We start from the raw sequence: 21,706 nt of genomic DNA, 5'->3' as shown, positions 1-21,706 counted from the left end.
TCCAGAACCAGATAGCAGTTTTCTAAGGCAAGAAGGAGATGGGGTGTGAGGGTGGAGAGGGGTTTGGGTTCAGCATACCCAAGTTGGGGGCAGTTGAAGCCATGCCTGCCTAGCCCAGGCTGTTCAGCGGGTAGCCCAGCGATTTAGAAACTAGTGCCAGAATGCAGATCTGTGGATTCCAGCAGAGTGGGCTGAGGCAGGATTGTAGAGGACAGGCACACAAGCATAAAGAGAGGCATCCTCTTGCCAGGAATCCTTGCTCAAACTGCTGGACATATACTCAGATAGCCAGGGGCAGGCAGGTGGACCAAGAAACTGACTGGGAAATGTGCTGGAGGCCCATGCTCCTGCTGCGTGCATGCTCACCCGGGGCCAGGGCAGCATGTCCACTGCCTTGCCCTCTGCCGTCCTGAACATACCCTCCCTGGACTTTTCCTTCCCACCCTCAGGAGAATGAGCAGTAAGAAGGGGGGGCCCAAAGCTGCACCAGGGAAGGGGCAGGCGCCCCTCCCTGGGTCCAAGCTTCGAGCTGCTGCTGGTGAGTGCACCCTCTGACCTCCAGGGCTCCCCCAACACTGACCTGAGACCACTAGGTACATAGGGCTCCTCTGAGAAACCCTTCTCTCCAAGTTACCTTCAGGGGATCTATCTCTTAGTTGGGCTTGGGCACGATAGATTTGATGCTTTAAAGAGCAGACATCCACTGTAGCCTGGACCGCTAGATCTGGGGTGGGGAGTGGGCACAGGGCTCAGTAGGGCATAATGTTAGAGCCCCTGGAGGTAAGAAAGGGGTCAGCGGGAGACTGGAGGGGCAGATGGTTTAAAAACAATATTGAAGCAGGACGGTGGTGGTGCACACCTTTAATCCCAGCACTTGGGAAGCAGAGGCAGGAGGATCTCTGAGTTTGAGGCCAGCCTGGTCTATAGAATGCGTTCCAGGATAGCCAGGGCTACACAGAGAAACTCTCTCTTGAAAACAACAACAAAACCGATATTGAAAAAGAGCAGGGCTTGAATCCAAGCCGGGAATCTTGGTGAGAAGCACTTGTCTGCTCATTGTCCCACAGTCCCACCTCACCCTTTCCCCTTCAGATCACCTCTCCTAGCATTCCCCGGCTGGAAGGTTACAACTGGGCTGGCTTCATAGAGCATCAGAAAATACTCTCCTGCTCCCTGTGCCTACCCTCCTTCAGCCCTTATCACCCCTTCACTCTTGCTCCCATTCATTCTGCCACAGCTGTGAGCATCCTCCAGGCTGTCTCGGGCTCTGCACCCAGACTTGCGTGGAGTTTGTACCTGCTGCAAGGGTACCCACCCAGACCTGGATGCGACCCCACATCTTAGACCAGGCAGTGCCAGATTCCTTGGCTCTGGCAGGACGTGGTGACTCCACACCACGCTGGGGTGAAATCCTAGTTGCCCAAAATAGCCCCAGCTGCGTCTGAGGCCAGTCTTCCTCCTGGAATGAGGATAATGGGTACCAGCATTGCGTGCTGCGTCTGTGATCTCAAGCCCTGGGCACCAAGCTGCAGTAAACAGGGGGCAGGGCATGTGGACCAGACAAGAAGCTGTCCAGCATACTTGGGGTGGGGACTGTGTCTCATTTCTGTTGCTGTCTGTCAGCCTCACCCCATACGATACTATGCATGCTGCCCTGGACAGCTCCTGTAGCTTATGCCCTGGTCCCCTAACACCTCTATCCCCAAACAAGTCCCCCCCCCCCCCGTAATGGCCTCTGCCTGCCAAGCACTGTGTGGTCTAGTCAGGCTTGTTGTCCTTCGTCTGGGCAAACAGTCTGCGTAGTGGGCATCAGCCCCTCCAGGCTTACAAGCCCACAGAGGTTCTGCAGCCACCCTGCCTCCCAGCCCTCACACATCTCTAAGATCCTGGAGTGTCCTCTGCACCATCAGACTGCCCAAGCCCCTGCCCAGAGCCCTCTAGGCCTTACCTGGCCTTGGGTTTGCAGTGCCTCCAGGCCCTCACTCCGAAGCTGCTCCAGGGCCACAGCCAGCTGCAGCCCCTCCATGTGCACCCAGGCCTGCTCCTCCTGCAGCTGCTGCAGCCACAACTGCTCCTCCTGCAGCTGCTGCAGCCACAGCTGCTCCTCCTGCCACAGCTGCATCTGCAGCTGGACCTGCCGCCTCCGGTCCTCCAGCAGGAGTTGCTCCTGGGCTAAGCATAGCTGGACTTCGTGGAGTCTCAGCAGTTCAGGGCCCAGGGCTGGCATGTGGGCCCCGGCTCCAAAGCCCTCCATGAGCTCAGGGGCCAGCACCAGCTCGGATTCCACAGCTGTGGCCTGAACTGGCCTCCCGGCTGCCTGTAGCTGCTCTGGCCTGGTGGCCCTGGAGTTTCCCTGAGGAGCCGGCTGGGTGCTGGTCACGTGCGCTGTCAGGGCCACCCCCACCTGGTCCTGAGGGCCCCCTGTGTTGGGGGGCGGGGGCTCAGCCTCAGGGCGCTGCTGCCCAGCTGCCCGCTGGGCCCTGCCCACCCTCTTGCCTCGGGGCTTTCGAGCTCGACCTCGTTTCCCAGACATGGCCAGGGATCCAGTGCTTCTTTCACCAGGTGTCTGCTCCCCAGGGACCTGGCTCATCCACTGGCCTTGTTGGGGAGCTCAGAGGACATCCCAGAGACCACAGTAGGCTGCTTGCTCTCAGCCAGGCTCAGCCCTCTCTGTTCCTGCTGTCCCAAGTGACTGCGTTGCCCCTTGGCCTGGTGTCCGCAGCACAGCACCGGGCCCTGGCTCTGCCTGTAGGCCCCACAGGCCCCACTCTGTGGCACTGGGCCACACCAGGGAGTTTATAGGGACTTTGGCGGCACAGTGGCTCACCCTAGTCGAGGAGGCTGACTAACAACGTGCTGACACAGGGTGCAGGACTTCACAGGCCACAGACTTCACTGGCCAGACTGGGAGGGAGACTAAGAAACTGGGGGCGGCTCTCAGTAGCTAGACTGCCGCTTAAGGACGTGCCTGGTCCTGCCTGGGCGTCACCAAGGCCCCCCACCCCCTTCACCCCACCCTTGGTCGCGGGAAACTCAAACTGTCCACAGAGCCAAGAGCACCAACCCTGAATGCCCAGACCCTCACTGACCATAGACCATTCCGACCCAACTGACCACTAGAGCCCCAAACCTACCCAGATGAACCCTGCTGCACTTGAGCTGGCCCGGGGAACTTGCCAGAGATGAAAGGCCGCCATAGCCCCAGCATGAAACACTCAGGCCACACTGTGGGCTAGTGAAGACACTGAGCCTTCAAAAGCCTAGCTAAAGCGAGTCTAGCTGTCTCCTAGGATGCGGTGTGGGACCTGACTACTGCCATGATTAGAAGTCCAGCTCCCCCTTTGAATTAAAACAAGACCCAAGGGACCCTTACAAGGCCCACCTGTTAGTCCCAGGGGCGAAGCTGGGGGTCCAGGACCAACTCTCATCTGAGCCTTCCTTCCCAGGCCTCCTGTTTCGAGGCGTTGCTCCAGGTGGCATCCTCCCCAGTGGTTCCCCAGCCCCAGCCCGCTGACTCACACCCACGCCCAGGGCCTCATCCCAGCCAGCTCTGCTTCACTGGCCAGACTGGTTTGCCTGGCCCAGCCCTGCTCAGCATACACTCCCGTCCATCCTGCCCTTGCCCAGGAACCTCAGGAGCAGACAGAGAGAGCACCTGTCTGGAGCAGAACTTGGCAGAGGCTTTGCTGAAGGGCATGGAGAATGGCAGAGGCATTGTTTGGGTGGGAGACAGCAGTCAGGACAATGAAGGGCACACCTTTTAGGGGTTTTTACATGCCCAGGCCCGGGGTTTCCGTTCCAGGTACGGGGGTAGGTGTGCCTATTGATTCTTAATATTACCAGGCTAAGATGCATTTGCTGCTGGAAGACGCAGCTCATTAAAGCTGTGGCATGTGCTGGCCTCACGAGGCCTTCCCTAATAGCTTAGAAACAAGCCTAGCTGGTGTCCCATAAATGCCACCTGAAGTTGATAGGATGAGGGACAACTCATATCCTAACACTTCTACTACCTTCCCCCAGGGAAGCCGAAAGAGAATCGCCAGGTGCAGAGGAAGACAGGCCAGCCAGCCAAAGAGTCCTACTCTGAGAACCCCAAGGTCCCTGCAGGTGAGATCCTGGGGGTCCTACCTCTGCTAAAGGGTGGGCTGGCAGTAAAGGGACTGCCAAACATGCATAGTATGCACAAATGTGTGTATCAACCTAAGCACACATGTGTATGCATGAATGTGCAAGGGCATCTGTGCATTTGTGTATCCATGTGTGTGCATATCTTCCATGCAGTAAGCCAGAAGCACTCAGAGAAGTCCCCTTCCTGTGCCTTGCTAGCCTGTGGCTCCTTCCACCTCCCAGTGACAGCATGAATCTCCTGTCCTGAGCGTGTCGCCCTCTGGTGGCAGTAAAATGATCCAGCCATAGACCATGTTTGGCGTGCCCCATTGTGGAGTCTAGAGTCCTGTGCCTATGGACAGGACTGGCTCTGGCCCTGGCTCTGTGTGGTGTTCCCAAGGTTCCCAACCCAACATTAGGTTAAGATCTCACCAACAGCATCTCAACCCCACTTCAGCTACCCCTAACTCCCCACTGGGTGTCTTGAAGCCAGCACATCAACCAGTTCCTCTAAACTCACCCCAGTGTCCCTCCATCCACAATGCTCCCCATGGCTGATGCCTGGACCCATTCCTGCCGACCCCGGTGTTCGATACTTTCCCTGCCTGGTTTCCAGGTCTCGCGGAGCCTCAGATGCCTGCCCTCATCTGGCTGCTGCCTCACCTTTGCCCTTCGCCTCTCCCTCCTAGTCCTCAGCGCAGCCCCAGTGTGTGCAACGCTGGGAGATGTTGCACCTGTGTTGCTTGTGAACAAAGCTGTCACTTGTGAACCTCCTCCATTCCATTCCCGGGTGCTGGGATAAGGAGACAGCCTTGTCCTGGACACGGGATGTACATGAGACCTGTAGGTTGTTCTAGTGTAGTTTCTTACGCCTGATGCCTTGACCTGGGCTCTGTATAGCTCGGGGCCTTGAGTCCTGAAACACAAGCGAGACAAATGTGTGGGATGCAGTCCCTAGCAGAGATTCAGACCACGGGGAGGCCAACAGGAGGAATCAGTGTCCTCCAGAAGGACCTGTGCTGTTTCTCACACTGCAGTACCACCCGCATTGCCTCTAGTTGTTGCACAGGTCAGGAGCATTACTGCTGGGGTTCGGGAATGCATGTGGGGCTTTCTCAAAAGTACATTTTGTTTGACCAGGGATTCTGTATCCGTGTTCCTAAGAGGCGCTGATCCGGATTTTCTTGTGGTTTCTTTGCCTGGCTTTAGCATCAGGGAACTCTGGCCTCATAGTTTCTTCTTCAGATTTATTTATCTAATATATTTACATGTATGCCCGCCTACATTTTTGCGCACCGTGTGCATGCCGGCGGCTGCTGAGGCCAGAAGGCATTCGATCCTCTGGAGCTGAAAGGACAGTGGTTTTAAGGCACCTGATGAGGGTGCTAAGAACGGAGCTCTGGTTTCTCTGGAAGAGCGGGAATAGCTCTTAACTGTGGCCCCAAACCTTTTAAGAATTTATTTTTTTTATCTAAAATTATGTGTATGTAGGGTGATGTGTGTGTAAGTGGTGCCCACAGAGGCCTGAGGCTGGAGGTACAGGAAGCTATGAATTTCACATGGGTGCTTAGAACCAAACCTACTGAACCTCTTTGACCCTGCTGGGAAAGAGAATTCAGTCTCTTTACTACCCATGAGTCTATCCTGACTTACATCTATTCCTTTACAGTAATTTTTATTTTTGCAGAATCAGTAGTATGATTTATTTTTCCTATTAAAAAGGTTTTAGTTTTTATTTTTAGTTATGTGTATGGATCTTTGTTATGGACATGTATGCATATGTGTGATGGGTCCCCTGGAGCTAGAATTACAGGCAGCTGAGAGAGGCCTAATGTAGGTGCCGGGAACCAAACCTGGGTCTTCTGCAAACAGCAAGTGCTCTTGCTGCCCAGCCGTCTCTCCAGGCACACCCACTTTCATTTCTGACCTTACTGTTTGTATTTTTCTACTTCTCTTTGTCTGTATAGTTATGGTTTATTAATTTTGTTGGTTGATTTTTTTTTGAGACAGGATCTCACTACATAGCACTGGTTAACCTGGAACTCAGGCTGGCCTTGAACTCTCTAATCTGCTTGCCTCTGCTTCCCAAGTACCAGGGTTAAAGGCACGACCACCACACACAGCTTATTGATACTTTCAAAATACCAACTTTTGGTCTCATCGATTTTTGTTTTTTCCATTTTGTTTCTGTCTAATCTGTATTTTCCTCCCCTCTGCTGTCTTTTGAGTTTAATTTAGTTTTCTTTTTCTTGTTCTGTAAATCGTAAAGGTGGGATGCTGGTTTGAGGTCTGTCTTGTTTAATGCTGTAATGTCAAATGTCTAATTCCCTTCAGCACTGCTTTTACCTCACCTGGTAGATTTGGTGTGCTGTGTTTCCACTGATTGCTAAGAATTCCCTAATCTCCCTTGTGATTTTTGTCTCTGATCCCTTGTTTAAGATGTCATAGCTTGTTGGGCACTGGAAGTGTGTTACACACCTTTAATACCAGCACTCAGGAGGCAGAGGCAGGCAGGTTTCTGAGTTTGGGGCCATGCTGGTCTACAGAGTGAGTTTCAGGACAGTTAGGGCTATGCAGAGAAACCTTATATTGAAAAACCAAAGTCAAAACCAAGAAAATAAAAAAAAGACATATCTTAACTCCCACATTCTGCGCATGTTCCAGTTTTATTCTAGTCTGTCATCAGCCTCTACTTCATCCCGCTGTGGTCAGGGCAGATGCTCGGTCTCGTGTCTGCCTCTGAGGACAGGTGGCGCTCTGTGGCAGAGCACATATCTGCCAAGGAGTCACAGAGACTCATTCTGCGGCCTGCCCCACATTCCAAGACAACGTCCCCTGTGCACTTGGGCATCGTGTGCGTGTGGGGGTTGGGCAGAGCTGCACTGGCTCCCATGGCTTTCGTATGTCAAGAACTCTATTTCTTCTCTTACTTCTGTCTAATGTTCTGCTTATGTTAGGGACACAGCAATTCCAGCTACTGTTGTAGAGTTGCTTCTTCCTTGACTCTGAGGCTTTTTTCTGTACACTGATGGTTTATCATCACATTCATGCATACTTAGAACTGGCTTGAATTATTAAATCTTTTGATTATGTAATGTTCTGTTTTTCTTCTTTTAAGCCTTTTTGTATTGTTATCAGCATATATTACTTATTGGTTAATTGTATAGTAATTGTACATTCTGACATTTTCACATAGATATGTAATGGATTTTGATTACATCCACCCTCAACTCTTGTCCCCTCTCACCTTCACTAATCCCCATCTTCCTTCCAACCAGTCCTCTTTCTACTTTCATATTGTGTGTGTGTGTGAGAGACAGAGACAGAGAGAGACAGAGAGAGAGAAGCCATTTCACTAGGCTTCTATGGGAGCTTGGTACCTCATCCACCTTATCAGTGGCTACATCAATGGAAATATCTCTCCTTTCCCCAGCAACCGTGAACTGACCATAGGTCTCAGAGTGGGGCCTTGTGAGTCCCCTCCCCACACTGCACGGCATGCTGTTGATGGACCCAGTCTTGAGCAGGTCTTATGTAGATAATCACTGCTACGAGTTAAGATTTTAATATCCTTGCTGGGCGGTGGTGGCACACACCTTTAGTCCCCGCACTTGGGAGGCAAAGGCGGATCTCTGAGTTCAAGGCCAGCCTGGTCTACAGAGGGAGTTAGTTCCAGGACAGTCAAGGCCACACGGAGAACCCCCCCCCCCAAAAGTATAATATCCATGTCCTGCCTGCAAGACAACATATACAAAAGGCCACTCCTTTCATTGATTATGTTATTTCTTCCATCTCTTCTGGAATGTTCCCCAAGCCTTGCAGAGAATGACATAGATGTCCTATTTATGGCTCAGCCTCAGCACTTTGACCAATTATGAGTCTCTGCTGTTACTGCTGCCCACTGCAAAACAACAACAAAAACTGTTCCGACTGAAGCTGACAGCAGCGCTCATCTATGCGCAAACATAATTAGTCACATCACACCCATTTCCCCACGAGGGTCCATGACCTCACCAGCCACGGCATTAACCAGGTGTACAGTGCTGGCTGTGCTCCCTCCACTGGAGAGTCGGCCGTGTCACAGTTAAGGTCCACGGCTGTGTTAGACCATTGGTGACAATCCTCCCCAGCAGCCTGCACAGCACCGTCCAGCATAAGAGGACAAGCCAGTGGGGAGAGAGCTTCCAGCTTGGTTCAGTGGGGAGAGAGCTTCCAGCTTGGTTCCAGCTGGACTTCTCTGTGTCCTCTGACCACAATACATGGTGTCTTCAGCAACAGGTTTTTAATTTTTTTATTACTTTATTATCCTATTTGTATGTATATGGGTGCAGGCATGCCACAGCCCACATACGCGCATCAAAGGACAACCTGAAGAAGTCAGTACTCTCCTATTATTTGGGTTCCAGGGATCAAACTCAGATTTTCAGGCAAGCTTCTTTACTACTGATCATATAATTTTTTTTTTGACTGTTTTGGAGCTCACGCTGTAGACCAGGCTGGCCTCAAACTCAGAGATCTGCCTGCCTCTGCCTACTGAGGGCTGAGATTAAAGGCTTGAGCCACCACCACATCTATTTTATTTTATTTAAAGTTTGTTTCATCTACTAATAACATAGGCCCTCATGTTTTCTTACATTAAATATTTCTGCTTATGTGTGTGTGTGTGTGTGTGTGCACGTAGGCGAGCACACGGTTTCTACAATGCATGTGTGGAGGTCTGAGCACAGCTTGGGGGAGCTGGTTCTCCCATTACACTCTTTGGGTACTTGTGAATGGGGGATTGAGCTCAGGTCCTCGGACTTGGCGGCAAGTTTGTGCCCTCACCCACCGAGCCAGCTCACTGTCAGCCCCACCATCACCCCCTTTTGGTTACAGGAGTGGAGGAATCTCTGAGCAATGAAGTTCTGAATAGATGTGTGCTGTTGACGTGGGCACAGCCATGACAAGGACCAAGAACTCAGACCAATGGGAAACAGACAAAACCTATCCCCTTGTGGGTCAGGCTAGGGAACGGCAAAGCCTTCTTCCTTTGGTCTATGTATGAGTGTATGTGTACAAAGGCACAATTGGTCAGTGTGTTAAAACTAGCATCCACAGCTTCGTCCTCCTGGTCTTTACAGTCCGAGACTAGCTTACCCCTCCACCCCCGCGGTGCTGTACAAAATCCACACAACAAACGCGCCGAGGCCCAGGTTGCAGTAGCAGTAGAGGGAGCTCCATCAGAGTACAGCTGTTCGTCTGACCCCAGATGTTCTGCGTGTGTGTCTACCCTGCTGCATTCCCCCACTGGCCCCAGCTGAGGCGAAGCTGCACAGACTGTGGTACCTTTCCCATCAGTTTACTTTCAACTACCTGTGTATTTGGATCTAAAGTGAGTCTTTTGTTGACAAATATTGTCAGGAGCATTTATTACAAGCATCGTGGGCCACGGCACGATTACAGCTTACAGCAATTGGTGATTCAGATGTCAGCCCAGCAGAGGAAGTATTCCCTGATGGGTACCCTGTCAGCAGGGCTTGCAGACCACTGACTCTGAAAACTGTTGCTTTCCTCTGTAATTTCCCTTGTGTAATAACAGCTATGATATCTCCCCACTACCATGCATTTTCATGTGATGTGTGCATGTAATATCATGATTGCATCCCAATCTTATGGGCACCATCTGTGGGTGGTCAGAAAGATGGCATTTTTATTCTTTTAATTTATTTATTATGTGTACAGTGCTGTGCCTGTATATATGCCTGTGCCCAGGAAGAGGGCGCCAGATCTCATTACAGATGGTTGTGAGCCACCATGTGGGTGTTGGGAATTGAACTCAGGACCTCTGGAAGAACAGCCAGTGCTCTTAACTTCTGAGCCATCTCTCCAGCCCCAGGAATATGACTTTTCATTTGGCTTTATAATTTTGATATATAGAATATATATTAGGACATGCTTCATAACTAAATCTATTTGTCCCATGAGGACTGTAGACACTTAAAAGCTTACCTTGTTCCCTTTCTAAGACTACTGCACACAATTAGCTCACTTTTACCTCAGAGCAAGTTCAAACTGGGCTAAAGGCTCTTTGTAAATGAATCATAAGTTTAAAACCTTACAGCTGTGCACAAGGTCGGAGTCGCAGATGTCCAACCTAGGTTGTTACACAAAGCACCCTAAGAGAAGCATGCCAGTTCTTCACTTGCCAGTCTGCTAACAGTAGACCCGTGTCTCAGAGTTTGTCACTGGGCGCTGTGCTCATCCCCCCCCCCCCAGTCTGATAGACCCGTGTCTCAGAGTTTGTCACTGGGCGCTGTGCTCATCCCCCCCCCAGTCTGATAGACCCGTGTCTCAGAGTTTGCCACTGGGCGCTGTGCTCATCCCCCCCCCCCCAAGTCTGATCATGGTTTTACTCCTGTAACCTTTAAACCCTTGTGTTGCCATGGCAATGGCTCAGTTCCCTATCGCTTACCCTAGGAATGTGCTTTTGGCCAATGAGAAGTAACTCTTGTAATTTTTTTATTGCTTCAAGGTTCCTGTAAGATAAGAGTTTTTAGGCTAGAGGAGGAGAAGCCGGAAGAAGGGCTGGAGAGACGGCTCAGCAGGTAAGAGCACTGGCTGCTCTTCCAGAGGTCCTGAGTTTGATTTTCCACACCCATATGGTGGCTCACGACTCCAGTTCCAGGGAACCTGACACCCTCACACAGACATATGTGCACGAAAAATACCAATGCACATAAAATAAAAATAAATTAAATTTTAAAAATCATATTTAAAAAAATAAGAAACTAGGAGAAACTAGAAAGATGGCAGAAAAATTAGAATAGAGGCAGAAGAAGAATAAAGAGGCTGATTTGGAAAAGCTTGTGTGAGAGAGAGTTTGTTTGTTCGCCCTCAGATAGCCAGAGAAAAAAGTCCCTTTTGCTTGCTGTTGTATCCGATGTGAACCATGTGCTTTTATCTATCCTGATAATCTCCCTTTGAAAAGTTTTCCCCAGGAAGGGTTGTATTGTGTAGCTCATATTGGCCTCAAACTTGTGACCTTCCTGCCTTGGTCACCTGAGTTTGGGAGATACATATACTGCCATGTTTCGCTCAGCCTCTTTTATTTCTTATGTGTTTGCGTGTTTTGCCTGCATCTAGGTGCTAGGAATTGAACCTGAGTTCTCTGGAAGAGCAGCCAGGGCTGCTCCTGAATTCTGTCTTTTGACTGGAAAACTTGGAGAGTTTGATACCCTTTCCCCGCAGTGGCTACCTATTCCCACCCAGTGAACTATACCCCAGCCCTCCAGTTACAGTTAAAGTACATTTGACCCTTTAACAACATAAGTTTAAATTATATAAATCCACTTAAACACACATTTTTTTCCAAGATTTTCTGCAATTTTCTGGATATGGTAGCACATGCCTGTACTGCCAGTACTTGGAAGGCTGAGGCAGGAGGATCAGAGTTTGAGCCTAGGCTACATGATGAGACTCTGTCACAAACAAACAAAATAAGTAAATAAATAGAGACAATTTGAAAAAGGAGAAGCTTTGAAGGGGTGATTTACTTCTCTGTGGCTGTGATAAAATGCCACATACACAAGGGAACTTATAGGAGAAACCTCCCCCAAACAGCACCAGCAGCTGGGAACTAAGTACCCAGATACGTGAGTGTCTGGGGAGAATTTCTCAATCAAATATATACTTGACCCCCACTGGCTCATGGCCATGCCAGAATGCAAAATGCATTTAGCCTGACTTCAAAAGTCCCCATAATCTTTCATAATCTCTTAGTTTAAAAGTCCAAAATCAGAGCCAGGTACAAGCCTTCATCCCAACACTTGAGAGGCAGAGGCAGGCAGATTCCTGTGAGTTCGCAGCCACCCTGGTCTACATAGTGAGCTCCAGAACAGTCAGGACTACACAGAAAGACAACAACAACAACATCAAAAGAAGTCCAAAGTCTCTTCTGAGATTCAAGGCAATCTCTTAATTGTAACACCTGTAAAATATAAAAGGCAATTATGGGCTGGCGAGATGGCTCAGTATTTAAGAGCACTGACTACTCTTCCAGAGGTCTTGAGTTCAATTCCCAGCAACCACATGGTAGTTCACAACCATCTATAATAGGATCCAACACACTCTTCTGGCATGCAGGTATATATGCAAAGCACTCATACATAGAATATAAATAAATAATTAAAAATAGCCCTTGGGAGGCAGAGTCAGGAGGATCTCTGTGAGTTCAGGGTCAGCCTGGTCTAAAGAATGAGTTCCAGGACAGCAGAGGTGTTACACAGAGAAACCCTGTCTCAAAAAATGAAAAAAGAAATGTCAGGTGATGGTCGTGCATACCTTTAATCCTAGCACTTGGGAGGCAGAGGCAGATGGATCTTTTGTGAGTTTGAGGCCAGCCTGGTCTACAGAGTGAGTTCCAGGACAGCCAGGACTACATAGAAAAACCCTGTCTTTAAAAAAAAAAAAAGCAAATTACATACTTCCGACATGCAATGGCATAAAACATGCATTACCATTCCAAAAGGGCTGAAAGTGTAAAAAACTGAGGCCATGACCGTACTGAGGTATATTTGAGGGAAAGGTTTTTGTTGTAGATATTAGGGAGAGTACAGCCGGAGGCAGGCATCTGGGAGTGTCCAGAGCAGGGAGAGAAAGCCATACACTGAACATGGCCTACAGAGTGAGCCAGGCCATTAGAGAAGAGAGACACAGGGAGAGCAAGAGAGGGGGAAGAGAGAGGAGGAAGAGAGCACATTGCTGGAATGGCACGGTTATATAGAGATGAGAAACTGGGGGGAGGGAAGCCTAGGAGCTGGAGACGTTTTGAGTGGGAGGCAAAGTGAGAAGAACCAAGATGCCAGCATGGACTCTGAGACGCTGAGAGAGCCTAGAGGCCGGCATGTACTTTGGTATGCTAATAGGTACCTGAGGAACCAAAAAGATGTTTCTGGGCTAAAAGTCTGAACACACTTCCCTTTGTCCAGAGGGCTGGATGTATATACACTAGACGGAGATGTTTTCAGCATGACAAGAAGCCCTTTGTTTTGTTTTCGAGACAGGGTTTCTCTGTGTAGTCCCAGCTGTAGACCCTCACTTTGTAAACCAGGCTGACCTTAAACTCAGAGATCCACCTGCCTCTGCCTCCTGGGATTAAAGGCCTGTGCTACTGTGCCTGGCTCTTTTTTTGTTTTTAAGAGAAGCTTTTTTTTAAATGAGCATTGGTGTGTAGGTGGAAGTTTCTATCCTGTCCTCCAGCTCCCAAATAACCAGCATGGAGACTTAATGTTACTTATTAATGCTCAGCCGATAGCTCAGGCTTGTTACTAGCTAACTCTTACATTTTAAATTAACCTGTATTTCTTATTAACACTCTGCCATGTGGCGGTACCTTCTTTCAGTACCACATGATCATCTCCTGCTCCCTCTGTGTCTGGCTGCTGACTCCAGACTCCTCCCTTCTTCCTCCCAGCATTCTCCTAGTCTGGCTCTCCTGCCCATTCTCTTCCTGCCCAGTTATTGGCCAGTCAGCTTCTTTATTTAAACCAATCACAGTGATGTATATTCCTACAGTGTAAAGGAATATTTTTTGCCTGTGTGTATGTCTGTGTAAGGGCTCTGGATCCTCTGGAACTGGAGTTACAGACATCTGTGGGCTGCCGTGTGGATGCTGAGAACTGAACCCAGGTCTTCTGGAAGAGCAGCCAGTGCTCTTAACCACTGAGCTCCTTGGAGAAGCACTCTTGAGGCTACAGTCAAAAACAACCACAGGGAATTTTAAATTTTGAGCTTGTGACTGTGATAATACTAGCACTTCACCAGAGCTAGATTAGTAGCTTATCAGAACTCCACTGATTAATGTTAAAACGGTGAACTTTTGAAGTCTTAATATAACCATAGCATGGGAGGGAGAGAAACCCGAAAGATTTCTCATTTTTCACAAACCTTAAATCTCTTCCTCCAACCTTCATAGCTTACATTCACAGCCCTTGAGCCGCTCTTGGACCCTCACAACCTACTTAAGCTTTCCCATCCTCAGGCCTCTACAGGTTGCGGTTGCACACTTTAAATTCTTTCTCAGACCATCACAACGTACGTAAACCTCAACCCTTTTCTTTTTCGGTCCAGTCATTTACCACGAAACAAAAATGGTTGATTACTGAGAGCAGTCATTACAAAGTAAGCTCCTTTAAGTAAAGGAATTGGGTAAAAAGTTACATTGAAACCTGTTTTGTGAGTTTATCTCTTTGCCTGTGAAGTCAGCCAGCAAGGTAAACTGTGAGTCTGACTTTTACCTATGAAGTGGACTGACCAGGCAGCCGCACCCTTGGGAGGCAGAGAGCTGGGTGCTTGCTGTTGTCAGAATGATAAAGCTACAGTTAGCCATCAGCTTCATCCAAGACCTGAGAAGGATAAATTAGAGCAAGAACTATAATCCAAATGGTCTCTGTAACAGTTAAAATGCAGAGACTTAGCTGCTACCTGGGCGGTTACTCTAGGTTCCCTCATGGTAATCTCAATGTTTCACTGGAGACAGCTTGTCAGTCTTTGGCTGTCACACTTAGCGGCATCAGCCTTGGGTCACGAGACCCAGAAGGTATGAGAGATTTTCTTGTGGACGAGGAACTTGGGAAAACTGACCTACCTTGGCAAAGCCTATAGTCAACCCAACAGTGAGAACAGTTTGGGCGGGGCCTTGGCAGTTTCTTCCCCAGTGGTTCCTATTAACACATTCCAGGTGGAGTAGTCTCTGCCCCACCGTCTTCTCTGGAGACTTTAGGGTTGCCACTAGGTGCTGGTGTTTCTGCTATCATGGGAAGCTTTTTACTAAACACTTTAAATACCACATTCAGCAGCGCTCTGGGGTTTTTAAGGGGCATCTATTAAATATACCTCATTTTAAACACACTTGACTTGTTTTTAGTTACTTGCTCTAGGCTTAACCTTGAAAAGATATACAGGTGGCTAAATAATGCTTGTCCTTGTAAATGAATTACATTTATCCCAGCATGACTGTGCACATAGTTCTGAGCACATTAAAGAGTCTGATATTATGAAGTGCCTGACCATTTACTTGTATGTCTTGATTATATTTAACAGTTTACAACAGGTTAGTTGCTTTTGGGGGGAGGCGATTTGAGACAGGGTTTCTCTGTGTACCCCTGACTCTCCTGGAACTTACACTGTAAACCAGGCTGGCCTCAAACTCAGAAATCTGCCTGCTTCTGCCTCCTGAGTGCTTGGATTAAAGGTGTGCGCCACCATCGCCCGGTTAGATTTTTGTTGTTAGTTTCAAAATATACCTGATGAATCTACAAACCTGAAATAAAAGCCAGGCAACAGTGGTGTCTGCCTTTAATCCCAGCACTTGGGAGACAGAGTCAGGCAGATCTCTGTGAGGTTGAGGCTAGACTGTTCTACAGAGTGAGTTCCAGAACAGCTGAGCCAGAGCTACACAGAAAAACCCTGTCTGGGGGGGGGGGGGAGAAAGAGAGAAAGAGAGAGAGAGAGAGAGAGAGAGAGAGAGAGAGGAAATGATAAATGATAGAAAGGATGTTAAATAAAGTGGAACCCTCATCCATTCCTAGCAAGAGCCCCAACTAGTGCAGCCACTGAGCTGAAACTAGAATGGACCCACCCTCTGTCCAGCCACACCCCTGCGTCCTGCCACAGCGACACTTGCACGTCCATGTTCACTGCTGCTCCATGGCTCCCAGCAGCTGGAAATGGACTCATTCTAGAGGATCATCGGGTGATGAACAGATAATGAAAATGTGACCCAGATACACAGTGGAATCTGTAAGAAAATGGATAGAATTGGGAAATATTACATTAAGTGAGCTAACCCAGGTTCAGAAACAAGCATAATCTCTTCTGCCTTTTCATTAACTTTGTTTAAAGATTTACTTATGTGTTCATATGTGCTTTCCCTTCATGTGTATCTGTGCACCACATGGTGCCTGTAGAAGTCAAAAGAGGGCATCACATCTCCTGGAACTGGAGTTACAGATGGTTGTGGGCCACCATGTGGGTGCTCAGAACCAAATCTGTATCCTCTGTAAAAGTAGCCAGTGCTCTTAACTGCAGAGCCATCCCTAGAGTCCCTGCCTTCTAGTTTTAATATATGCATATTTATGTGGAAATGACTGTAATTAATGCCAAGAAACTCGAAAGGGGCCCATGAGAGTGAAAAAAGACACTTTAGGTTATGGGGAGGAGAGTAATAAATCACATGAGATATGAAAGTAAAAGGGGAATACTTAAATGACAAGAAGAAGGAGCCAAAACTGAGGCTGTATGGCAAAGCCACAAGGAAACCAGTACTTGGTAATCTAATTGAAAACTGGCATTTCCTTTTTGTAAGAGTTTGAATGGTGGTCCCCGAGTGGTTAAAGCTGACTCCAGGAGCTATAGATTTGTAAGTGAAAATTCCAGTGCCTGGAGTGGGGCACCACCCGATGATGTGTAGGTCAGGGAGATTCCTGAGGCTCCCACAACAATGCAGGCAAACGCCGCTGCAGTTGGCTGCCCACTGGAAATATATGGTAAGAACCTGTTGCTGAAGACACCATATTTTCTCTAAGGACAGAGAAGTCCAGCTGGAACCAAGCTGGAAGCTCTCTCCTCACTGGCTTGTCCTTTTATGCTGGAAGGTGCTGTGCAGGCTGCTGGGGAAGATTGTCACCAATGGTCTAACACAGCTGTGACCTTAACTGTGACACGGCCGATTCTCCAGGCACGGTGTGTCCGTTGGTGCAGCAGAGGCAAGTCTGCTGTGGGGTAGCCAACTGCTTTCTGGCTGGGTTTGAGGCCTGCTCCAGTGGAGGGAGCACAGCTAGCACTATATACCTGGTTAATGCCGTGGCTGGTGAGGTCATGGACCCTCGTGGGGAAGACACTGCTGTTGTTTGGGAAATGGGTGTGATGTGACTAATTATGTTTGCGCATAGATGAGCGCTGTTGTCAGCTTCAGTTAGTATCTGAGTCACAGTTTGTTGCTATTAAGAGACATGGCCAAAGCAATTCATCTATATAGCATTTCATCGAGGGCTGACTTACAGTTTCAGAGGGTTAGTACAGTATCATCATAGTGGGAAGCATTGCAATCTGCTGGCAGACATGGGGCTGGAGAAGTAGTACATCCTGATTCACAGGCTGAGAGACACTGGGTCTGGCATGGGCTTTTAAAACCTCAAAGCCCACCTCCAGTGACACACTTCCTCTGACAAGGACACCTCCTAATCCTTCTAATCCTTTCAAACAGTTCCACTTGCTGGTGACGAAGTATCGAAATATAGGAGCCTATTGGGCCCATTCTTATTCAAACCACCACAGTTAGAAAAGGTTTTGTTGCTGTTTTGCAGTGGGCAGCACTAACAGCAGAGACTCATAACTGGTCAAAGTGCTGAGAAAGTGGCTGTTCAATGCTCAGCCGTAAGTATCTTTGTCAGCCTCTGCAAGGCTCAGGACACGTCAGAGAAGAGAGGGCAGGAAGAACGTAAGCCCATGAGATGGTGGAATGTTCTGGAATGCTATGTTTTCTCATGAACTATTTTTGTGTGTGTGAATTTTAATTTTAATTCTCATATAAACTGGTAGTTGCATTTATTGCCTTGTACATGTCTTTTACTTATTTCATTCTTTCCTGAAGGCATGAGTCTAATTGTCATAATTCCCTTCTCTTTGAACAATGCCTTTTGTATACAGAAGCGCACATGTGCTACTGCTGTTTATTTTGCTTTTTAATAAATTTATTGATTCTTTGAATATATTTTCCCCCTTAGCAATTTTCTCTAGCTCAGTGGTTTTGGGTCCTTGCTTACTTTTGTATTTGCCATTCTTGAGATTCAAAATGCATTTCAATGCTGTGACTTGATGACTTTTGTTAGCTTTCAAAACTCTCTTCCAACCAAACAAAACACCTTTAATCTCAGCACTCAGGAGTCAGAGACTGTCTGATCTCTGTGAGTTCAAGGCCTAAAAATTGAGTTCCAGGACACCTAGGGCTGTTATACAGAGAAATTGTGTCTCAAGAAACTGTTTTCAACATTGATAATCTATATGTTGTTTCAGTTATACCCACATTAGCCATTTTCTTTGTCTTTTTCCAAATATTTTATTTTGTTTTGTTTTTGTTTGTTTGATTTTTCAAGACAGGGTTTCTCTGTAGTTTTGGTGCCTGTCCTAGAACTAGCTCTTGCAGACCAGGTTGGCCTCAACCTCACAGAGATCTGCCTGCCTCTGCCTCCTGAGTGCTGGGATTAAAGGCGCGTGCCACCACTGCCTGGCTCCAAATATTTTATTTATATTCTATTCTAGTACTAGTTCTACCTTTAGCTCTTTTTATTATGATGTTACAGTTAACACTTAATTGAGTTCTTAATTTGATTCTTTTTTTTTTTTTTTGGTTTTTCGAGACAGGGTTTCTCTGTGGTTTTGGAGCCTGTCCTGGAACTAGCTCTTGTAGACCAGGCTGGTCTCGAACTCACAGAGATCTGCCTGCCTCTGCCTCCCAAGTGCTGGGATTAAAGGCGTGCGCCACCATCGCCTGGCCGATTTTTTTTTTTTGAGGTAGGTTCTCACTGCGTACTTCTGGCTGGACTGGAACTCTTCGTGTAGACCAGGCTGACCTTGAACTCAGAGATCCACCTGCCTAAATCTGGTCTCCAAATGCTGGGATCAAAGGCATGCACCACCATACCTAGCCCCAGCTGAGTTCTATTGTTGTTCTTTCCAGAGGGTCTCTTGGTGTAACTCAGGCTGTCCTGGAACTCACAGAGATACCCTACCCCTGTCTCTCAAGAAATGGGAGTAAAGGCTTGTGCCATCATGCCCAGCCCCAGTTGAGCTCTGAGCTTGAGTTTTGTTTGTTTACACTCTACAGTTTATAACTGGGTCCAGTTCTCTGATAAAAGTGTTCAGTCTTACCTTTAACTTTTAGTTCCCCAAACATCTTTATGTTCTTAACATCATTAGCCTTTTCTCCCAACACTCTCATTGTTCCTGATTTTTTAGTATTTCGAGACAGGGTTTCTCTGTGCAGCCCTGGCTGTCCTGGAGCTCACTCTGTAGACCAGGCTGGCCTGGAACTCAGGGATCTGTCTGCTTCTGCCTCCCAAGTGCTAGGACTAAAAGCATGTGCACCACTGCCTGCCTGTCGTTTTGTTCTCAGTCATATCTTCTTTCTCCAGTTGCCTATTTCAGAAGTCCTTTGCATCCCCAATGAAACATTTAGAAGAATGTTAAATATGAAACCCTGTCTCAAAAAACAACAACAACAACAAACAATAAAAAAAGAAAAGAGAAAAAGAAAGAAAAGAAAAAAGAAAGAAAACAAAATAAAATAGGGCCCAGATGTAAAACAGTATAGGGTGCTTGCTAATTATACCCACCAAAGATTGAATCCAAAGATTCATTTCCCGGACCAGGAGAAGATGTTGCATTCAGCCACGAGATTGTAGATCGGACTTGAGGATCTGAGTTTAATCCCCAAAAGCCACGTAGTTCCAGCCCCGGAGAGGCAGAGGCAGGAGGGTCCCTGGGATCACGGCCAGTCAGCCACGTGTACCTGCACACACAAGATTAATTTCTGACCTTTGTTTTTATCTGGGGAAATGGTTGAGAAGGGCTCTCACTGCGTTGTCCAGGTTAGTCTCCACCCCCTTGAATCAAGTGACCTCCCTACCCCCTGGAGTACCTGGACCTGCAGGTGTGTGCCACAGGGTCGGCTCCATCTGCTGCACCCTGTTTATCTCCTTCCTGGTTCCTGCTGTATGCGGTTCCTCAACTGCATCACCTGGGACCGCCCCTCCTGCGTCACCTGGGACCGCCCCTCTCGGCGTCACCTGGGACCGCCCTCTCTGCAGAGCCACGCTACACTGCCCACTCTTCCTGCTCCTGAATTTCTTCATGTCTGTCCATCTGAGTCTTGTTTTCTGTTTCTTTCTTTATGCACTCTGACTCATCTTTCAGTTGTCCTGGCGGTCTACACAGTCTGTCTTGGAGTCCCAGTTAGATAAGATTTTCATCTCTCTTTTGTGGATAAATACTCTGGACACCTCACTTGCGGCTTGTATTCTTCTAGCTCTTCAACTTCCAGCTAAATGCTGCTGATTTCCCTGCTGCCCCCACCCCGACAGAGAGACCCTGTGGGGTGGAGGAGTGCCCATAGGTTACTCACTGGTGATCAGACAGTCACAAGAGGGTCTGCGTGGTGTTCTTCCAGTCCCCTGCTCCCGGAAGCCACTGTGCCAGGACAGCATGTTAGACCTCTGCAAGATGGCCAGAATGTGTGCGCGGCTGTGCCCAAGTTCTAGACTCATACCCTCTGTGAGTGTCATGGACTGTGGTCTGAGACCACTCCCCTTTTGGGGCAGTTTATACTTAACGTACAAGCTTTGAGGATGTGTTGGGCCTCTGGCTCTGGTGGGTGAACCCTGAGGACCAGGGGCAGTTTTTCTGTCCTTTCCTCGGGCTTCCTACAACTTCTCTCAGTCGGCATCTTTCCAGCTGCAGATTTCTAGCGATTTTCTGGCCCCGGGCATGTGGACTTTCTGCTCAAGCCTGGCGCACTCTCCTTCCCTGGTTCTTCTGAGGGAGCATCATTCTGACTCAGCTAGTGAGGAATTTTTGTCACTGTTGAGACACTGTCTACCACTTAGCCCTGGCTGGTTTCACACTAATGGACTCCGTGGTCCTCCTGAGTGTTGGGAGATAGGCATGATCGCCGCATCCGGCCTTCATGCTTTCTGAGAACCATCCGGGTCCTCTGTATAACCCAAGCAACTGCATAGATGGTGGCTAGGAAGGAAGACTGGGGTTCAAATCTCAACTCTCTTCACGCCAGCCCCAACCGCCGAGGACAAAGCCGCCGTTGTCATCCAGTGTGCCTTCCGGCAACATCTCGCTCGAAAGGAGCTGGCTCGCCGTCGGCAGGAGCGCCAGGAGTACCTGGATGAAATGGAGAAGCTACAGAGAGAGGTGAGTAGGGTTCAGCCACAAGACCCTGGGTGCCAGGACCAGCGGAAGAGGGAAGGTCTGAAGACTGTAAAGGGAATCATGACCTTGGGGTTTAGACAGGGACCTCAGGTTGTGGACATGATGTCTGGATTGCACAGTGACCACGAGCTGCGTGGGCGCTGGGGACGGTGACCACGGGCCGTGTCTTGCAGGCCTACCTGGCCTTAGTGCGCCGGGAGCAGGAGGCGGCTCGGCGGCAGCGCGAGCAGGAAGAGGCGGCGGAGCGCGCCCGGCGGGAGGAGCTGCAGCGCCGCCGCCGCCTGCTGGAGGCTGCCTTCGAAGGGGACCTGGGCGAGATCCGTGCGGTGCTTAAAGAGGTCCGTGTGGCAGCAGCGGGTGGGCGGGAGCGAGTGGGCGTCAAGGTGACACTGCCCTGCGCCCAGGTGGATCAGCTCCTGACGCGCGAAGGCGTGGGCCACGACGAGGCGGGCAAGGCTCGGCGGCTGCAGAGGCGCGTGGCCACTGTGGAGTGCGAGGACAGCCACGGGAACACGCCTCTGTCCGAGGCGGCGGCGGGCGGGCAGCCCTTGGCCATCCAGCTGCTGGCGGAGCTGGGTGCCAGCCCCAACAGCAAGGTGGGCGCGGTGCGCGCGGCGGCGGC

The 21,706-nt window shown here is 49.1% G+C and overlaps 1 protein-coding gene and 1 long non-coding RNA gene across 2 annotated transcripts in view; one reads left to right on the top strand and one right to left on the bottom strand.

Annotated features, from left to right (window-relative positions):
• The first annotated feature begins 453 nt into the window (after positions 1 to 453).
• Iqank1 (IQ motif and ankyrin repeat containing 1) overlaps positions 454 to 21,706 on the top strand; it is a 33,437-nt gene continuing 12,184 nt past the window's right edge. Inside the window, exons 1-5 of the mRNA XM_041672496.1 lie at positions 454 to 538; positions 4,021 to 4,107; positions 20,933 to 21,066; positions 21,258 to 21,422; positions 21,489 to 21,680. Coding sequence (XP_041528430.1) covers positions 454 to 538; positions 4,021 to 4,107; positions 20,933 to 21,066; positions 21,258 to 21,422; positions 21,489 to 21,680 — 663 coding nt within the window. The remainder of the gene's footprint in view (positions 539 to 4,020; positions 4,108 to 20,932; positions 21,067 to 21,257; positions 21,423 to 21,488; positions 21,681 to 21,706) is intronic.
• LOC121461409 lies at positions 15,753 to 19,831 on the bottom strand. The gene is made up of 3 exons (XR_005976178.1): positions 19,784 to 19,831; positions 19,479 to 19,654; positions 15,753 to 15,883 (listed from the first exon to the last, which is right to left on the bottom strand). It is a non-coding gene; the product is annotated as an uncharacterized LOC121461409 (long non-coding RNA).

This window comes from Microtus oregoni, unplaced genomic scaffold, assembly GCF_018167655.1.
Source record: "Microtus oregoni isolate MIOR12 unplaced genomic scaffold, Mior012 000022F_ref0000154, whole genome shotgun sequence".
In the NCBI taxonomy this organism is placed as follows: domain Eukaryota; kingdom Metazoa; phylum Chordata; class Mammalia; order Rodentia; family Cricetidae; genus Microtus; species Microtus oregoni.
This window is presented reverse-complemented; position numbering and strand designations above follow the sequence as displayed.